The 21,801-nt window shown below is 31.8% G+C and overlaps 1 protein-coding gene and 1 long non-coding RNA gene across 8 annotated transcripts in view; both read left to right on the top strand.

The window, feature by feature from the left end:
* Positions 1-4,943, top strand: part of LOC145295851 (uncharacterized) — a 423,706-nt gene extending 418,763 nt beyond the window's left edge. For all 7 annotated transcript variants that reach the window (XM_080141574.1, XM_080141571.1, XM_080141576.1 and 4 more), the window contains one exon: positions 1,132-4,943. In XM_080141574.1, the coding sequence (XP_079997700.1) occupies positions 1,132-2,711 (1,580 nt within the window). In that variant the 3' untranslated portion in view covers positions 2,712-4,943. The remainder of the gene's footprint in view (positions 1-1,131) is intronic.
* A 305-nt stretch (positions 4,944-5,248) lies between these two features.
* LOC145295854 (uncharacterized) lies at positions 5,249-5,626 on the top strand. Its single transcript, XR_013869894.1, has 2 exons — positions 5,249-5,382; positions 5,502-5,626. It is a non-coding gene; the product is annotated as an uncharacterized LOC145295854 (long non-coding RNA).
* The last annotated feature ends 16,175 nt before the right edge of the window (positions 5,627-21,801 follow it).

Raw genomic sequence — 21,801 nt, 5'->3', positions numbered from 1 at the left:
AAAATATCATATTCCAAAAATCACACAAATTCTCTCTATTAAGCTAAAAGACTATACCTGAAAGTATTTTGTACCTCTACAAGGCCATCATTTGCCCATGTATGGAGTATTGTTGCCACATCTGGGCTGGTGCATCTATCACTAGCCTCTCCCTCTTGGATAGAGTCCAAAAAAGAGTCTTTAATCTAATAGGTCCCGCTTTGTGAAGTAAGCCCCAACTCCTGTCACAATGTTGCATCTTTGTGCCTGTTTTACAAATATTTTGATGGAATGTGGTCTGATGAACTCGTTGCACTTGTGCCCCCTCAACGTACACATACCAGACAAACCTGCTTAACAACAAAATCACACCCCTTCATTGTTGAGGTTCCTAAATGTCAGAAATAATAGTTTCTTTCCTCAAACAGATTTTGGAATTCCCTTCCTGCTACCTGCTTAGCTGAATGTACTGATATGCAAAGGTTTAAATGTAACGTAAACCAACATCTTGTTTATCTTTCCTAGACATGGTCCCAAATAGTAGCTCCTTACGTCCAAGTGGTGATATGCCTTGTTAGGGTTGAATGTGATTAAAAAAAAAAAATAGTTTTATTTTTAAATAAAAAAAAAAAAATGAAATTTTATGAAGACTCAAGGAGTGACTTCCTCCCATTATTTTGAAAAAAAAAAAAAAAAAAAGAACAAAGAAGGTAAACTCAACAATTAATACTAAATTTATGTTGTAATGCCTATGAATTCCCATTAATTGTTTAAAAATGATTTTATTTATAAGAATGAAACTACTTGATCAATTCACATGATTTTTCGAATATATTTTTGGTTCATCACAAGTACGTAATCATAGAGATTTTTCGTTAATTTTGTTTTTTTTAATATAGAGGGAATACTGGACAAAAAACACTTTTTTTTTTTTTAAAGAAAAGTAGGGAAAATTTATTAGTTAAAGGAAACTAATAAGTAGTGAGAGATCATAATAAAATCATGGACTCTGATTGGTTGAAAGTTGAAGTTAGCGTTAATTGTTCAAATTGTTTGATAGCATTGTTACATTTGCATATTTTTGATGCATGATTAACAAAGTTTACCGCCAATGCAATTTTTGTAAAACTATTTCTATTTGCTATCTTTCAGATGATGTTATCCCCAAAAGCCCTCGGCGCCATAGCACCGGTTCAGCAGATGTAGCACTTGAACACACCAAGGATCTGATTGATTTTAACTCAGAGACAGGTGGCAAGTCCCACGACATTTTTGGAGGCAACTCTTTGATAAAAGTGGCATTAGGGTTGGCTTCGAAGAAATACAAGCAACTCGTGGACACAGATGAGGGAAAAGAAAAGAAACGTCCGGAAAGCAAAGGTAAGAAGCTTGGAAGCAAGCCAGCCGTTGTTCGTCCGAAAGAACTTGTCGATTCAAGTTCTGAAGATTACCAGGGCGGCATCATTAATCAAGCGGCTGCTGATTTCAACTACCAAGAACTTGATGATGAATATGGCAGTCGTCCGAGTGCCGTAAAACCTACAAAACACAAAGAAGGATTTGAATCTATTGAAGAATATGATGCGAACAAGAGCATTCGAAACTTCTCAAGTGACCATTCACTTTCCCATTACGAAGCACCGGAAAGCCAGGGAGACAGAATAGTTGGACATGAATATGGTGTGAAACCCTTGCTTGATGATGACGAACTTGAAGATACATATACAAATGTTGGTGCTTCCCATAGTAGTAGTAGCAGCAGTCTTCGACCAAAGCGACAGAGTATGACTCAGGAGAATACAGGTTGTGAGGCTGGCCTCTTGAATTCTCCGTTTGACGAAGACATTTTTGCGGCAGCCCCATTTCCCGTCAGGTCAAACACGAAGCGACGACCTATCAGTGCAATTATAACAAGCTCAACCTCAGCAGCTTCATACCTACCGGAGGACGTGTTTGCAAAAGCTCCATTTCGGAGCAAGCTGAGTACCAGACTACAAAGTGTGAGTAAGAGGAAACAAACGAGTACTTCAACTCATTCACTGTCAAGTTCGCACACTCCACCAATAGTCAATGATGACGTGTTTTCAAAGGCGCCATTTAGTGGCAAGAAGACCCCTAGCTCCGTTCCCACTGCCCCCTCTTCATGTGCTGTTACTCCTGATCTGGAGCCCCCACAACCAGTTCCGATATCCGAACCCTCACGGACTATCACTCCAGAGAGGGAGTTCTGCAGCTCTCCAAGTCGGGCAAGTTCAGTACCATCTTCAGCTGGCAGCCAAGATGTCTTTGGTTCTGTACCGTTTCCTGACATGCCTTCTGCATATTCTGGCACATTACACCAAAATCCCAGCAGCAGTGAAGACGACATAAACCTGAGTCCTTCTCTTGATGATCAGCAGTCGGAAGACTCGTTCCTCTTGGCACCGTGCGATGTCGAAGCTATTGCTGAGGGACCAAACCACACGTGTGCCGAGAGCCCTTCTAGTGAGGACGAAGCCTTCCGACAGATGGCAGAGTCATCGGCAGCGAGGACTTCAACTCAAGCGGCAACTTCTGCTAAACATTCCAAAAGCAGTAAGTCTAAATTCCGCAGAGGTCTGAGGGACATTTCCAGCTCTGCGTTTTCCAATATGAGCTACTTTGATGACGATGAATTGGAGCATGATGATGATCGCATGCACCCGGAATCTGCTGTCGCTAGCCCCCAAGTGACGTCGGTGGTGACCCTGTAAGGCACTAATACTTGCCAATATCTCTCATCTAGCTTATTCCAAAGCCAACACCTCTCCTATCTCTCACTCAGCGACAGTGAATGTGAAGCAGAAAATATTTTTTAAAAAACTGCTAGTTCCCTGAAATTGTTCCAAGTGTATTCCTGGTTGTGACAGAAGGAAAATAAAAAAAAATAAAAAAAGATGAGAAAAGATGTTCCCACCCTCAATCCTATCCCAACCCATCCCCTATCACCTCCACCCCCATCCTTTTAAGTGTTTTTTTTTTCTTTCCTTTCATTTTAATTTTTTTTTTTTTTCTTTTTTTTTTTGTAGACAAAATGCGCAAAACTGAGTAAATCTTCAATTGTTTTTTTCTGATTGTAGAGTAATAATTATGAACAAATCTATACAGGGGGAGATAACTCTAATTTTTTTTCAAAATTTTCTCTTTTGATTCCTTTTTATTTTTTATTTATTTTTTTTTTGGAAAAAAATCACATTTTCATCATTTTTTTTTTCACTGATGAATAAATGCCTATGAGTTATTTTTTATTTTTTAAAACCAAAATAGTCACAGAGCCATTCAAACATGTGACCATCAACTTAATTGCGCCAAAACACATGAATATTTAGTTCTAAAACAATGTCTGGAAGCTATGCAAATATGGACCATGATGGGAGGAGGGGGGAGTGAAGTGGCATCTTAAATACTACTAAACAATAATTATATTATTAGATTCATCCCGTAATTCATCAATCACTTTACAATTATAACAATTCACTTATTTTCAGAAATGCAAATATGCAGAGAAAGAATAAAAATAACCACCAATCGTAAAATACCTAAATATTAAGAAGATCACTTCATTCACCGAAAAATTTGGAACATTTGCAAAAATGATTTTATTCTGTATTGATTAAAAGCTAAGAAGATATAATTTGCATAATGCAATCATAAATCGTCGTGATTTTAGAAAATTGTGCATCAACAAAGTGTCTGAACATTCTTTAAGACATACATCCAAGAGAAATAAGAATCTGTTTTAACTAATTACTGACTATTACTAAAACGTCCTTGATTTAAAATGTTCTCCCTGAATTATACAGAATCTGTCCTGTTTATGACAGGAAGTTGCATCCAGTCGTAGACACACTTAAATTTACATTGTGAAAAATACTTATACTAAACAAGAAATATTTGAAGACATTAAGAATATTGATGAAACTTTCACCAGAATGACTAAATTTAGCATAAAACAATCCAAAAAAAGGGATTATGTCATAAAGCAAAGAAATAACATTTGCTCAGAAAATGCTATTTAGTAATATTTTCTCATATGTGCACAATTATACATGGATCCAAATTGCATGGCTGCTAGGCCTTGTTATAGGTATTGCCTTACTCTAAAGTCATCTGTAAAGTAATTTCTATTCTCTTTCTGTTTTTCCAATAGACAAAATATATCTTTGTTTAGATAAGTTGGTTGAATAATCTACTGTAGATTTATTTAATATTTTGTTTGTTTTAAGCAGAGAAATTTCTAGAAGATTTCTCAGGAATTTAGATTATAAAAATTAGTATCAAATCTATAAGTTATATATGCATACATATATATAATTAAATTGTACAATCGTTTTTATTTTTTCGGGTTACACTTTGGCCAGTAGTCATTTCTCAAGTGGATTCAAAAAATTGTTTTCATATATTCAAAATATTGTTTTACTGATCACGATTTCATGTTCAATATGTATGGGGAAATTTGTCAGCATTTTTAAATGAATAATATATAATCCGTTTGTGTATAGTGAGCCATTCTTATAGTATCATAAAAAGAATGTCAACAGAACCCCAGAGCATCCATAGGGAGCTGCTTCACCATATCACAGCTCTTCAGTATGGCTAGACAGGATATATAATATATATGAAGAAGCTTTGGTTATTTTATAGGAAAATACTAAACTAAAATTTTTTAAAATGCAGTTGAAATTCCTATGGATACTAAATTCAATATTAGCCCTTGAATAAGCCGACTTTCTACTAGAAAATCTGTAATTACAAAATGGGGATTAAACTATATAATAGTGGGGAAAAAAGAAACCTTAATTTAAATTGTTAAATTAAAAAAAAAAAAAAAAAAAAAAAAAAAAAACGAGGATCATCAACTGTTTACCATGTAGCTGTTTTGGAGGTTTAAAAACAGGACAACTGTTAAATGCAAGGATATAATTATTATAGTAAAAAAAAAATAATTATATATATATATATATATATATATATATATATATATATAATCGATCTCACACAAGTCACTTCATGCTATTTGCAATTGAAGACAATTACATTTTCTTTTTTTAAAAAAAAAGAATGTGTTCAATTATTCTGTAAGAGTGTAATATTTACTATATGATTTTAAGAAATTAAAAAATTTTTTACCTTGGGAGGTCACCACATGATCAAGACCTGGTAGTCTCTCTAGGATAAGGGTTAAGTGTTGGGTAAATAATGAACTTGGGTAGGGCATACATTAGTTTATAGACTGTCTCCATAGTAATTTATTCACATTAGAATTGAAGATGACCATGTTATAGTCAGTTGGGAAGCAGACACATGGTATTATGTTCTACAGGCAGTTCTGGGAAAGAAACTCTACTAATGGAATTATCGTTTAATTGTAGGAATCGATTGGGTGTGAGGGAAGATTGCATGATACAAAGGTTTCGTGACTAAAAAAAATGAATGCGGTGAAAAAAATGTTAGGTATTGTTCATCCTATCACTTCTCAATCGTGTTTGATCTGTAAATAGAAGATAGGTGAGCCATTTTTTTTTTTTCGCCAGCTCCATTTTTTTAGTTGCAAAACTGTGGTATGATGAAATGTTAACACTTAGAAAATCATTAATAAATGAACAGATTTAAAGATAAAACTCATGCATTCCCTTTGTCGACTCAGTTTTTCTGTATGCGTGTGAAACATGGACCCTTATAGTAGATTTAGAGAAGAGGGTTCAGGCCTCAGAAATGAGATGCTTCAGAAGACTGCTTGGCATCTTTTACAAAGACCACATAACTAACGAGGAAGTCAAAAACAGAATAAGGTATGTCATTAGTCCTTATGAAGATCTCGCTACAATCAGGAGGTGCAAACTAAAATGGTTTGGCCACGTAACTAGAGGAGAGAGGCTTGCCAAAACAGTGCTCCAGGGAATAATCAGAGGAGGAAGAAGGAAGAGAGGAAGACAGAAGAAGAGATGGGAAGATTACAGAATGGATAGAATTGAAGCTGCACGCGGCGGTCAAATTTGCGGAGGACAGGGAAGAATAGAAAGGACTGGTTGACAGGTCATCTGTAGTGTCCTAACAGCAACCACCATAGGGCAGAAGAAGGTGAAGGAGGTTTGAAGTGTATGTGTATCAACAGTGGATGGTAACAGGTAGTTTCTTTGTGTGTGTTCATCAGCCAATGAACTGATGAATGCAGTAATATATTTTTTTATGGAAATCACTCGACAAGACATGAAGCCACCTGATGTAAGAAGCTTAAAAAAAAAGAGGAACAATATTACTTTGAATTCAAAAACTTTAAAGTGTTAGATAGCTCAACTCAAACACAGAAAACAGCAATTCTTTCTCCTTTGTCAAAAGCATCACTCATAGAATGTGAGGATTAAAGGACAAAATAAGGGAAGCGAGAGTGATGAGGTTGCTGAAAGTAAGCGATCGTTAACTTACTACTTCTCTAAAATAAGAGTTTTGTGACTTAGAAACAAAGCCTGTTGCGTGGTATTACCAAGTAATTGCAGATATTCTGAAAGTCTCACCAAAACTTGTTGCTTGAACAAACACTCTGAAGAAGTTTTCTCCAGTCCTTTTTGGAATCAGTTATTCACAGGGAGGTCTACATGAAGGTTGTCAACATCTGCAATGAAAATGGTGTAATTTAACCAGCAGAACTCTAGCATGGCAAGCAATGTTATCAGTCAATGACAGTACACACTTCCTCAACACTACCTCCATCCTTTAACGATAGAAATACAACAGAGTTAGAAGTGTGTGGGCATCCAGTTTTATCTCAATTAAATATTTTAACTTTTGTATTTATTAATAACGCTTACCTCTCCCTCCTTCACCCCCTTCCTCCCTCAAAAATGAGTGACTCTCCTTGAAGCAATCTTCTATCTGGTCAGGCTCCTTGCCTGGACCAATGTGACTCTCTCTCTCTCTCTCTCTCTCTCTCTCTCTCTCTAGATTTCTCTGTCTTCCATCAACCGCCTCAGATCTTAGAATCACAGTTGGCATCATGTGCAGTTTGGTGCCGACTGTGATCCTGAAGATCTTTGAAGCAATAAGTTTTATGAATTGTTGTTTCTTGTGTTGAATATTGTTGAAAATTGACATCTCTTTTCTTAAAAAGGTCAATTGCATTACAATAGTTTTATTTCTTTTCAACCTACTTTAATTTATTTAATCTTTATAATGTCCCCCCCCCTAAAAAAAGAAATCCTGTTCTTTTACACTTAATTTGAATAATGATAATGATTTCTCAAGAAAATTTGTTTAATGTTTAATAAATGTAGAAAGAACACCTGCAATTTTGGCAATATATATTCAGATTTTATTTTCATTGCTATTTATTATTGAATAGCAAACTTCCCGGTGTTGCCTGAACATATAATATATTTTCATTTATGCACATTTCTCTATGTATTATTATGTTAAAGCCAATATATAGTAATGATTTTAAAAGTTAAAAAAAAAAAAATATATATAACTTTAGTGCCATTGGATAGAATTGAAACTAAAACATTTAGTTTTCAAGCACTATTGGCTATCATCTGAGCTGAGGACGGATGGATATCAAAACTTTATAATTTAATCTATTTAATGTATATATGGATATCTGCACATGCATAGAGGAACACTTTAAGTTGACTTATGCCTGCCAAGTTCCAATTTTTCAATTTTGACCCCTTAGCAGCTATTTTTATTGATTTAAAAACCAAATCAAATTTAGTCCACAGGTCTGAATCCTCTTTATATTAAGTTTCAAGTCTGTAGGCCAAATATTGACAAAGTATTTTGGTAGAGATTATTCTGTACACACACACAGACAAGGTCACATATATATAGTTAATCAATGTAATAAATATGCACATTATTAAAAAAAATTATGTAAATTGTTCAAAACCAGTTGGATTAAGCTATTCCTGACAATGAATCTATAATAACTGGAAAGTACTCGGACTTAGTATAAATAAAGCAATTACATCAGCCAGTTCCTGTCAGAAGTGAAGACTGTTATTCGAAGTTGGAAAGGATAAAAAATAGAATTAAGACAAAAAAATGTTTTTTATTTAATGAAATATTCTTAATAGAAAAAAAATATGCTTAATAGAAAAAAATATGCTTAATAGAAAAAAAATATGCTTAATAGAAAAAAAATATGCTTAATAGAAAAAAATATGCTTAATAAAAAAAAATATGCTTAATAGAAAAAAAATATGCTTAATAGAAAAAAAATATGCTTAATAGAAAAAAAATATGCTTAATAGAAAAAAAATATGCTTAATAGAAAAAAATATGCTTAATAAAAAAAAATGCTGTTTAAAAATAAATAAATAAATATATATATATATATATATATATTTCAGATTTGAACAACTAAAGTGAGGGATTTTTATTTTTGCATAATTTATAGAAATTATGTAATGAACTTCATGAAAAAATAATCAAATTAATTGTTTGATATTGTCAAAATTATTAGTGATTGAATGCCTTTAAATATGAAAAAAAAATTATCTAATATATAAAATGACTTCATAATTTGAACTTTCAGATGACCATGATTTTTCAAGTTCATGTAAGTTAACTACTATGAAAATCTAAAGCTATAATATTAACAATAACCACTGGCATGAAAAATAGTAAACGTTTCTTGCAATTATATTAGTCGTCATAGTTTTCTTCTCAAAAAAAGCATAATCACTCTTGTAAAATGGGTTGTGCTTGTTGCACACAGACTAGAAAAGTGAATCAAATGATTTTGCCAACTGCACTTTACAGAAATCTCTGCTGCATGTATCTCTCTGCTATCACCTACAAACGAGCTCTTCTATGTTATATGGCAACGCAATTTTTGCCTGCCATGCAATGTAAGTATACTTGGCACTGTGCTGCATCATAACAACATATTATCTTGAGCTCCTGTTTTGAAGTGGCATAACGCACCTTACAGATTCCATTAGTTTGACTCAACTTTGGTGCGCAATATTTCACTTCAATAACAGCAGATAATACATCATCGGTCTTAAAGGAATGATTTTCAAAGGGTTCAACGTCAAAACACTACTATACACTTGTCTGAGGAAAAAAGAGAGAGACTTTAAAGAAACACTGCGGTCTCAATTTCACCAAAGTGCAGATTTTCTAGATGCATGGTAGACATTTTTTCTATATTATTAAAAAAAAAATGTATATAGCTATAATCATGTTCACATACCAGGTCCCCTAAGATTACCAAAGTTAAGCAACATTGAGCTCAATCTGTACTTGGATGGGTGATCATTTGGTAATGATAGGTGCTGTATGTAAAAATCTGGTCTGGGCAGTCTTGCAAGATGAGAACCAACTACAAATCTGCGACTACAACAAACTGTTTTTTCGGGACTTTTGTGCAACCTGTGCTTACAAAACACTAGCTTGCGATAACAGCTCAATTTCAAATTGTTGATAAAAATCTGGCTCTGATTGTTTTCTTTTTGTTTTTGTTTTTTTCTGCAAGAGGAACATTACAAACATTAAATAAAAAGGAATTCTTTCATCAAATCTCACAAACCTATAAGGCATACGATACTTTCAAGGAGTTTAGTCTGCCAGCTGAGACAGTTTACTTTGCTTTAAAAATATGAATAAAAAATAATGAATGTATTAAGAGAGTTACCCAAAGTTGTCTGCTGGAAGAGCTAATATAAAATTAGTGTTCAAACTAGTGTAACATATCTACCTAAAATAAAACTTTTATACAAATGATTTTTTTTTAACTAGCTGTAATCACTGTGTGTATCCCAGGATTCATTACTGTTATTTTAGTTTAATTTTTTTTTTTAATTATAATATATGTAAGTCACAAGGTAAAAAAAGCCGAAGATGTAAGGGAGATAACTTATACTTTTAAATTTAAATAGGAATTGTGTTCCTTACATTTTGAGTCTTTATGATCATTATTTAAATTTATCTTCATTTTAATAATTTTCCTTGCCGGAATGATTATTTTGGGAAAGAAACTGAAGTGTGTAAAGAATATGTAGTAAAGATACAAAGAAAAAAATTCACTAGTCAAAATCAAATATCAATACATTGTTATTTAGGCCAAACATGGAAAATTCAACAAGAAAACTTTTTATATTAGATAGAAATTAAGAAATAGGACTAGAAGAACAAAATATTCTTATTGTTTTGATTTTCGAATATATATCTGACACAGTTAATCAACTGAGAATTACATCTATATATAAAAGATATCAACAGATATGCACTCGAGTCAAAATAATGAAAAGAATATTCTGTTGTCCTAGCCCTATAAATAACATACAAATTTTTAAGTAAATTTAACAAGTTGAATTGAGGGTTAGAAATTAAAAAAAAAAAATTTCCAAAACAATGTTTAAATAAACGTTTTTCAGTGCATATTATTAGTAATAGAAAATCTCAAATAATATTTGAAATTAAAAAATCTGAAAATAATTTTGTCTTGAATAGAATAATCATCTGCTCAACAATATCACATATCTTTGGTGTTAAACAATTTGAATTATTAACAAATAAAAAAAAAACTCTACTCAATAAGTTTTAATACTTTAACAAAATGTCAGAAAATGAAATGGCAGGAGTATAACTTACAAAGCTGCAATAAAAATAGTTGACTTAATTTCAATAACACATTTTTTTTTTTATGAGGCTTCTCATACTATTGTGTGGGAAGCCTCATAAAAAAAAAAAAGAAAGGAGATAATTTTTACCATAATTTAGTTTTCTGTGTTGTAGTTTTGCAATGTCGTTCACCCTGGTTGGATTGAATCAGCTTCTTCCCTAGATTGCATCACGTCCCAAACCACGATGGGTCACGTAAAGTGGTTCTGAGTATAGTCGTAAGAAATAACAAACAGCTATTACACCATCCAAGAACAACCACTTGTAGATCTGTGAGCTTGGCTAACTTCTTCCTGATGGTTCATGCCCACCTCTTTAGCTGCCCACTGATGTTCTAGCAACAAGACAAAGATATTTAGAGGATTACATCACAAATTATCTGTTTTGATGTATATCGCCATCATCAATTTTAAGTAGATTATAAATCAGAAAACAAAGTTCTCTTTGTATATTTTGTCATTTTCTTTATTCAGTCTGTAAAGTATGATTGCTAAGTTACTTTTTAATTTTTGTAAGTTTTCTTTTTTAAAATTCATATATCATTATAGGGCCAGCCAAACTTCTGTACCCCATGCACTAAGCTTTTTATTAGGGTGGGAGGGAACTTTAATTTAGATGTGTCAGGAAAGCATTTACTCTTTTTAACATATTTGGCAGTTATACATGCAAACATTTGATAATGTCATTATTTAAATTATCTTTGCTGTAATAATTTTCCTTGCTGGGCTAATTATTTTCAGAAAGGAACAATGTATATGTATATATAATGTGAACAAAATAGCAGTGTAGGTTTCTCTTTTCACTATTTTTTTATTTACATAATTAGTTACTGAATTCAAGAAGTGTTGATTTTCTTTTATGAGGTTCGAAAAACATATCAATTGTTGGCCATACATACTGGTAGATGAGCATGGAACAATGAAATTGATAAAAATAAATGCAAACTTTTAAATTAGAAATTATCTTAGCAAAAAATAAATAATGCCACTTATCCAAAACTCCTACCGTCCATGAAAAAAAAAGAAAGAAAAATCTGCATGATGAAAAGAAAATGTTATACAGGAAAAAAATCATGTAAATTGATAAAATATTTTTAATATGAAAATCATTTTTAAAGCGAATTTGAGTTTTTTTTTTTTTTTTTTCAGTCATTTGAATTTTCGTTATTTTTTATTTTTTTCAATTATTTTAATTTTAATTATTTTTTTTTTTTTTCAATCATTTGAATTTTAGTTTTTTTCTTCAATCATTTGAATTTTAGTTTTTTTTTTGTTTTTTGTTTTTGTTTTTTTTTTCAATCATTTGAATTTTAGTTTTTTCCTCCTCATGACTTTTTAAAATTTCCATTTGGAGTTATCTTCCTTGTTCCTTCAAATTGTTTTCAAGAGGGCGTTGTGAGATTGTTGTTCATAGTTTAGCCCTAAAATTCGATTTTCTTATTAAAAAATGAAACTACTTAATCAATTCACATGATTTTTGGTGTATATTATTTTTTTTATCATAAGTATGTACATTATACAGAAGTTTCTTTTTTTGTTTTTTAATATAGGGAGAATTTTGGACAAGCGCCAAATAAATTTTTCAACTTGAACTGATATATATTTTTTCTTTTATCATCTCATATTTTCTGTGCAATTTGTAATTATGCAGTGCACCATCATTGGTTATCTCTGTATTAATGTTTAGTTTGCACAAACTTTTGCATAAATGGCAATTTTTATTGATTTGCCTTTTGCTTTAGTTTAGTTCATAAATCTTCATGTTTATTTAGCCATTTATTTCACAAAGATATTTTGTTGCATTTTTTTTTTTTTTTTCGTAATTTAATTTTACGTTGCAATTTCACTGTTCTGAATATTTGAGTCAGTTTTTCATTCATTCACTAAATGCAGTTTGTAAATTTATTTCTTAAAAAATCAATGCTTGGTTAGCAAGAATGTTTTTGTTTGTTTAAAGAAAATTTGATCGTTTTTGATTCAGATGTGACTTCATCATTATGCTTTATTGCTAATACTTTGATCACGACAATGCCTGTAAGAGACATGGTAGTCATGCAACTAAGATCTTACTAACTTAGACTTAGGAACTCTTACGACACATGAGGCAGTCAAACGATGCCATTATTTTTCATTTGATCACAGCGCCTCTCCAGATTTTTTTTTTTTTTCCCCCAGTTCATTGTTGGTCTTCCTCTTTTTCCCTTGGTAGTCCATTGTAGCACTTAGTTGGCAATTCTCTCTGTAGCCAATCTTAGGGTATGTCCAAATTAGGCTAGACGTTATTTGCAGATTTATTGATGATGCTACACAATGGTTAGCGTAATCTCTGACTTCTTGGTTGGTAATATGATCACTCCATTTGATCTCTAGAATCTTTTCAAGACACTTGGATTTAAATGCATCTGATTTCTACAATACGTTGATTTTGAGATGCCAAGAACCACTTCCATATAGCAATATGAACAGGATGTTGCTGTTATAAAATCTTTATTTACATCAGACAATTAACTACAATGGCAGCTTTAAATCATATTTAACTAATGATTTGTTAATAATACACAGTAAATAGATCAGGATCATTTGAAACAGAAAAAAAAGCCAAATAACAAATAAATGTTACCCAAGGCAAGATAAGTTGCTCTTCTACTTATCTGGATCAGGTCTTGGTGTTTAAACTTATTTTAAAGCGTTTGTTTAGTTTGAAACACAGGTAGTGTTGACTTATGTCAAAACCAGGAAAAATGGCTGACACGAGGCTGTCATCTTTGTAGTCTCAATAATTACTCAAAAATCAAACAAAATACTGATAGAAATCCACTCAGTAAATGTCATGGTGAGTTAAAACATCAAAAACATATCAAGTTAGGTAGAAGAGTAACTTATCTTGCCTTTGGTAACATTTATTTGTTATGTATTTGTTTTTTGACCACTGTTTTGTTTTGTTTTCTATACTATAAAACTCTAGATAAGTAATATTTATATGTATTATAAGGCATCCTATTACAATGATAACATGACTTATTTCTATAAAAGCATATCTACACAGAAAGAACAAAAATTAACCTATATTATTTGAAATACTGTTTTCATCTTGGATGTTATTCTCACAACGTTTCTGCCGATGTAACCTCCAACAGTCTCCAGGTGTATTTTGTCAAACTCAGGAATATATGGAATTTCAAACGGAGCTTATATATATATATATATATATATATATATCACTGGGAGACCTGTGCTGTAATGAATAAATGTTAAATATCAGTTGTAAGTGACAATCTTTTGATGGTTGAAGGTTCAATCCTAACTACAGGAAATACTAAAAATATAATTAAGAAATATTTAATATTTCTACTCATGGCTGAGAGGACAAGAACAATCTAAAGGGTTAAATAAAGAGTTCAGTTTTACATTTCATACAGACTAGTGGGGGGGGGGCCTTTGTCCGTCGTAAAATATGCTTAAATACAATATTTTAATTTGTCCATATTTTGTATATATTATTATAGCCATGATTTCAAAAGTTAAAAAAAAAAAAAAATATTTGTATGCCATCAGCTAGAATCAAAACCAAAAGAAAACTGTAACATTCAAAGCTGGTGACGTTACCACTGTACATACGTGACATGCATATTAATTAAAAATAAACTAAGATGAATGTAAAAAGTGTATAACGATTTTTTCAATTTTGACCCCTTAAAAACTATTTTAACTGGCTAAGGACCCATAAAAGAACGGTCCATAAAAAATCCAATCGTTTGAGGCCCCTAGCACTGCTCTGCAACTTTTAGTTTCGAAAGAGATAGAGTTTGAATATATGGAGACAGACAGACAAAAATATAGCCTTTTATATATTAGATTGCTAAGTTTGGCAAGACTAACTTGAAGAAGGTTGGCGCTTAGATCATTCAAAACGTGAAAATTACATCCCAGATGAGAAGATTAGTTTGAATAATTCAAATAATATAAATTATTAATCCTCATCTCAAAAAATTGCAAAACCTAAAAAATTAATTTCTTCATAAAAATAATTTTCTGAACATTTTCAGAAAGAATCAATTTGTTTATGCTAATTGATGAAAAGTGTGTCTAGTTCAAGCAGAAAGCAAGTGGAATATTTTAGAAACTTATGTATCGGCAAAGATCTAAAAATACTTCAAGAAAGACCTTATTATTATTATCAGAGAAGCAATAGTTTGTAAATAGAATTGATAATTAACTAAGTATTAATGTTTGTTTTTTGTTTTTGTTTTTTATTATTTTTTGTTTTTTTTTACTTGTGTTCACCCCTAACAAATCATATCACCACTTGGATACAAGGGGCTACTATTTGGAACCATGCCTAGGAAAGATTAACAAGATGTTGGTTTACGTTACATTTAAACTTCAGTACAGTCAGGGAAGCAAGTAGCTGAAGGGAATTCCAAAGTCTAGTTGCTCGAGAGAAAAAAAGCTATTAGAGTAGAAAGCTTTCTGGCATTTAGGGACCTCAACAGTGAAGGGGTGAGATTTTGTTGCTAAGAGGATTAGTCTGGAATATGTACATCGAGGGGGGGGGCAAATGCAATGTATATATAATATATTGATATAATATTACTAACAGGTTCCTTGGGACAAATGCTCTCAGTAATTGTTATCAAGTAGTAATTTATCATTACATGTCTGATTCCCATCATGGACACGAGTTGCATGGCTGCTAAGCCTTATTATAGGTATGTCTTTGCTTTGAATCGAAATAGCTTTTCTAAATGAATTCATTAAAGATTGAAATCTAGTGATGAACTTCTTTTTAAGGAAACATTTCTTTAGCGTAAATGAATGCACCATAAAAACTGCATTCATTTAATTAAAAAAAAAAAGAAAAGAAAACTCAGTTTGGAAAAAGCAATGAAATGATAGTTTTTTTTTTTTGTTTTTTTTTTGTTTTTTTGATCATTTTTGCCCATTTATTTTATTTATTGATTTATTTATTATTTATTTATTTTTTTCAATTTAATATGATTTCAAGTGATTCTAAATGATTGAAATTCATATTGAATGAGTTTATTTCTTTTAAAGTTTCTTGGATGAAATGATTTATAGATTTTCTCTTTCTCTGTGAAAATCTTAAAACAGAAATACATTCTCCAATGGAAATCTTTATGATCATACACACACAAATAATCACACAGATTTCTGATTATTTATTTTATTTTTTTTATTTTTAATTATTTGGTGCTCATCTGTTTTTATGATCAATTTTTCATTTTCCAAAATTTCCGAAATTAAGTACTCTTCAAAGTTTGAGAACTCATGAAAATATCATTAAGAAGCACCAAAGTTTTCTAATAGTGAACATGGTTTTATGTGGCGACAGTTTCTACGGCAGACACATGATGAACACTCGTAGCATTATTATTATTGCTAGGAGTTTTCACCAAGGTCATCATTAGAAATTGCTCACCGACAACAACTGGTGATGTCCTTGGAGTCTGGGTGATAAGTTTTCTCAGATTTCCAGTACTCTATGCCTCTTTTGATGAATTTGCAAATGAATTTGCATTATCACAGCAATTGCTTGCCATTGATTTCTCGCTGGCTATTGACAAATGGCTGGAAGTTATGGCAAAAATAAATTGGATTTGATAGTCAACAATCAGGAGTGAGCCAGGAGAGTTTGTGTGGGGATCTTAACATTATAAATCTCCAGTGTCTGAAAGTGTGCTAGAAGAGGGTAGATCAGAGACTGATCATCTCTGCATTGTGAAGGGAGTATGATGCTGAAAGACACAAAATTATTCAGTAATCCACATGGAGACATCACTAACAACACTTTTCAGTGGCCAATCATGGTGCGTATGTTTGAACTTCTGCAAATGTAATGAAATTCTAAAAGCATAAGACTATTGGAATAACTATGATAAAACCAAAAAAATTACAAGGAATTATTTCCATAATAAGAATTACTCTAAAGAAGCCATCTTTGCTTTTTCTTACATGTAAAATTTGATATATCTTCACATTACAAACTAATTTATAAAGAAAAAATCTTATATTTTTATTATTTAGACTACTATTCTTATCTTGGTTGATATGCTCATGATATTTATTCTTCAAAGCTATCTTTCTAAACTTGGGAACATTCCAGTTGAATCCAGGAACTTATATTGAATTTCCAATTGAACCTATAAAGACTCCCAGGTTTGGAATGATTCATCTGAAGAGGGTAGAAGGTTATATTGTCAGAAACATAAATATATAGTCAAGATTGTCTGCTCTTTTTAAATTCCATATTCTGCTCTATAGACTGGACTATAGTGACAAGTAAAATATGGTCCCTTCTGATTAATGATTATCTTTAGATAACATCAAAGTTCCCACTTTCCCATATTAAAAATGCCTCTTATCCTCTTGACCATGTCTAATTATACAGCCAATCCGACAGCAGAAGCTGGAAATCAGAAAGAGCAAAACAATTTTGATTATAACCTCAAAGTAGAAATAGTAATTTGAACGATCAAATGAATTCAGATTAAAAATCTTATCTCAAAATTTCTAGAGTATGAGATTTATATCGTCTTGTGCAAAGAGTTGGATTATTTTTATGTAGATGATGTTCTTTAATGCAACATTTTAGTTGGTCCATAGTTCTTAACAAGAAAAAGAATGTTTCCTTTATTGATGAATGGATCAAGCAAAATATAGTTTAGAAAAGGAGGAATAGTCAAAGATTTCAAACACTAAAATCCAGTAGAACTAAATGATTTATTCTTAATGTCAAAGTTGAGATGTTGACTCCTGTTTGATCAAAAGAAAAGTTTGCTTTGATTTGAATGCTAACTAGAAGTTCAACACTGATCTTTCAATCTTGCCATCATCTTCATCTCCAAGCATTTTGAGCAACTGTTGAAGTAGTAGTCGTAGTTGTCTTAGTAGCAGCAGTAGCAGCTACCACCGCCTGTTTAATTCATCTTCCACTTGTCTTGTCTGCATACATATTTTGATGCACAACATATGCTCATGTGTGACTCTTGTTTCCACCATGCCCATCTTTTCATCTATTCGTTTTTCTCTTTCTCCATCACCTTTTCGTCCTCGATGGCTTTTCTTATTTCAACCATTTCTATTGTTGCTCTCTTTTAATATCCATAGTACCCCAAGACACCAACAATGTTGGCAGGCCGAGAGTGACTAAAAAGAAACCACCTACATCCTTGTACAAAAGAAGCAACTCAAACACCTTAAACAACCAAAATATTCTGGCTAAAGTACGGACGTTGGGAACTGCCCGTAGCGAGCAGAAAGAGTTTCGCAGGAAGAAGCTGATCAACTCGTGCTAATAATGTGTATAATCAACTCCCTCCTCCTCCTCCTCCTCTGATGAAAGCCCTCCGTCACAGAAATTACAGTCTATCAACTCCACGCTTAGTCAGTCAACATTTCCAATCTGAACAATCGTTTTCGTCTATATTTTCTTTTATATATTATATTTCTTTCATTCCATCTTCCAATTCGGCAGCTTCCAAATTTGGTCTCGACATTCTGAAAGGTGTTTTTCTTTTACTTTTTTTTTTTTTTTTTTTTTTGTGGTCTCCTCCGAGAAAGGACTTCATCTGTGATTGTATTATTTAAATGGGGAAACAAAAAGAGAGAAAGAAAAAAAAAAAGATGTAAAACATTTTTTGTTTTCTTCACACAGAAGAGCTCTCTTTCTGCCAGTCAATATCGTAACTGACAAAAGACTATCAAATCCCAATTCAAAAACCTAAGCACTACAAGACAATGAGTTGAAGATGGATCCTGAAGAGCTTTTCTTTTTTTGTTGTTTTTTTTTTTTTTTTTCAATTATCTTAATTTACTGCTACTACGGCTGCTATCACTACTACTACTACTACTACAACAACAAGAACTGACTTTTTTCTGTTTCCGGCTGTTCAAGCTTAGATGTTATTTTTTCTACTTATTGCTCTGCCCCTTTCACGCCAGTTTCTTTTTTATTTTTTCAGCTATGATTTCACTGAAAAGGTGCACAACACTTGAAATATAAATCATGTATTTTTTTTTTTCTTAATTGAAAGCTTACCATGAAGCAAATGTATAAAACAAAATGGTGTCTTTAATTTTTAGAATGGAGGTTACTCCAACAACGGAAATTTGATAAAAAAAGGTGTCTATCAGGTAATTTCATTGAAATATTTATTAAAATATATTCATTGGGATAAAAATTCTGTTTGATGTGATTACACTATAAGGAGGATAACTTTAGACAAAAAAAAAAAAAAAAAAGTTGGGTGGGGGCGATTTAGTTATTAGGTCATCAATATTTTATTAACAAACAAAATAATTTAATAGATTTCGAATGTTTTAATTTTAATACTTATATGGCTGGCTCTAAATCTTGTCAAGGATAATTACATATGAAAAAAAAAAAATTAATTAAGCAAACTTAATAAGAAAATGGAGTTTCATTTTGCTAAAGTTATAAGAAATGATTGAATGTTACCCAATCTTCTAAGACCAATTTAACATGTTTAGTTTGATTCCAAACAACCTTTAGTTAATCCATCTGTTGTAATGGTACAAATTATTTCTTTGATGCGAGTTTATAGATCAAGTAGAGTATTGGCTTATGGTGATAAACAGGAGTCTTCAACAATCACAAGGAGTTGCTCGTCTTTAAACTGATTTGTGAGGTAATCCTTTTGACCAGGGTTTCCCAAAGTAGGCTCCACGGAGCACTGGGGATGAGGAGCTCCAAGAGCCCTTCTTTAAAGAGGACCAAATGTTTTATATGGAAAAATCAAATGGCTGCAGACTTTTATTTATTGATTTTTTTTTTTTTTACTGGAAAGAGATATGATACATAACTACAGGTGTAAAGATTTTCATGATGGTTCATGAAAAAGAAAATAAAAATAAATGAACAAAAAATGGAACAATTTTTGATAGATCAAAGACAAAAAATGGTTGTAAACATTATCATTAGTTAGTGTTAAAATTTGAAATGAATGTTTTTACCATTTATTCCAGAAATTATCTTGTTAGTGTTCCATGAAAAACTTTTGCTCTGCTCAGGGGCGCCATGGTTTCCTGAAGTTTGAGAGACCCTGCTTTAAACTATTCATTATCGAGACCATTGAACACCCCTGATCATTATGAAAGCAAGTCCAACAATATCTACCTGATCTACAAGTTTGCATTGAAGAATTCTTTTTTGTACTAATGTGTCACCATTTATCAAGGCCCAAAGGCCACGGATTGTTGAGTTTGTCAGGTAGATGGTGAAAAAATATTATGAAGATTGGTAACAAAGGTTGTAAATGGGCATACTTTGATTATTTAAGAGGATGGCTTAAGAATTTAACATTGGACTTGAAAACAGCCATGGTGTATTCCGCTGGGAAGCAGCTGCATGGTATTGTGTTCCACAGACGTGTAGCTCTAGTAAAGAAATTAATGCCATTAAAATAGCCAAGGCGATTTGAGATCTAATTAAACATGTTGAATTGGTCTTAGAGAAAGAATATTTATGGTTTTAACCTTCATTGTTTGTGATAATATAATCAGTGAAAGTTCATTTTGTTATTTTTATTTTCATATGCAGTTAAGTAATTATTTTTGACAAAATTTATGGTGAGCCATGTATGTTTATTTCTGCCATCTGCAGGAGAGTATGATTAAATAGGATTCATATTGTTTGAGAGAGGAATATACACAATATGACAGAACAGTTTCTCTTATTTTTTTTTTTTTTCAAAATTAGTGCTGAATTTGTTTAAGAGGGGAAAAATTAATGTTGAAAAACTTAACTGAGGGGAGGGGAAGGTAGGTTTTAGCTCTACAATAATGGAATTTACTATTGAGCTTATTCTGGATTCTTCTTAAAATTAAATTTAATCTATTCTATTGATCATCAGGGCAAAAATTGTTTTAACAAGTCACAAGTAATTGTAAACTAAATTTCTTACTATCGTTAATGAATTTTCTCTTCTGTAAACAATTGGTTAATTTGCAACAGTTATTTTTATAAAAAATTTCACAAAGACAAAAGTAAACAGCTCTATTTTTGTGCATTTTAGAAATTGCAGTTAAAACAAAAGCATTAGTTTTGCCTCTACCTGGCAATGTAAGAATATGCCAAAGTTTTATCTGGGCCTTGCTTCTCCGTAATGCATGAAGTATTCCCAAAGTTATGCTCTGGAAATGTTGAAAAACTCCAAAACTATCTGATTAGGTGTAAATCTTGCTTAATGGTCACTGGTATGAATGGGCTTCTGATTGATACATGAATTTGTTCAAATTAGAAATTGAAATTCTCTCAAAATTTTTGCTTTGACTGAATTTGTCAATTTCAATGATCAACGTCACACAAAATGTGTGGTTTTATTATAGCTACAATATGAACAGAACCAAAGCGAACTTATTATCACCAAAAATGACATTGGTCTTTTACCTAGATATTTCAAGATTAATTTAGTTCTAAGTTAGTTCATGACAGCTATTGACTAGTTTGATTGTGTGTGGTCAAGCGATGTGAATATCACAAACTAACTTGTTCATTTCTATACAATCTAACAATCATACTGACAAACCAAAAATCTCAATCGAAAACATAACCTCTTTAGCAGAGATAACCATGCAGTTTGAGTGATCCTGATCCGTTATACAATGAATTTTTCTATCCCCCTCCCCTCGGCTATTGGTGAAATAATCATTTATGTTCAATTATATATAGTTATAGTTTTTGTATTAAATAACCCCATATCATAAAACAGATGAATCAATTATTAAAATCGATCAAATAATTTTTGTTTTTCTATAAGTTGTTTTTAAAGTTGACTAATTGCCAAAGACTAATTAAAATGTTTTAAAAGATTTTTACATTGTCGAAAACAATTGTAAAAAAATTATCTAAAAGTGGTTCTTTTAGAATAAGCCTAAATGATCAAATCTCTTATTTTTTTTTTATTGACTCTAGTTTATAAAACAAAATTACATTTCGTTTCTTCGGACGACTCTTCTCACCTTGAGTGTTATTTTCACAACGTTTTGATCGCTATAATCTCCAACCTTCTTTGGGTGTGTTTTGTCGAACTATGGAATCATTCTATTGAATTCTGGAATTTGCACAAAATTTTGAACAGAACCCTTTATTTAATCCATGGAGGTAGCATGTTCTCCTCCTGACACCCATAACTAGGTAGAA

Source organism: Euprymna scolopes, chromosome 16 (genome assembly GCF_053919585.1).
Source record: "Euprymna scolopes isolate OS-2025 chromosome 16, ASM5391958v1, whole genome shotgun sequence".
NCBI classification, from domain to species: domain Eukaryota; kingdom Metazoa; phylum Mollusca; class Cephalopoda; order Sepiida; family Sepiolidae; genus Euprymna; species Euprymna scolopes.
Note: the sequence above shows the minus strand (reverse complement) of the source record. Positions and strands in the feature narration are given on the sequence as shown.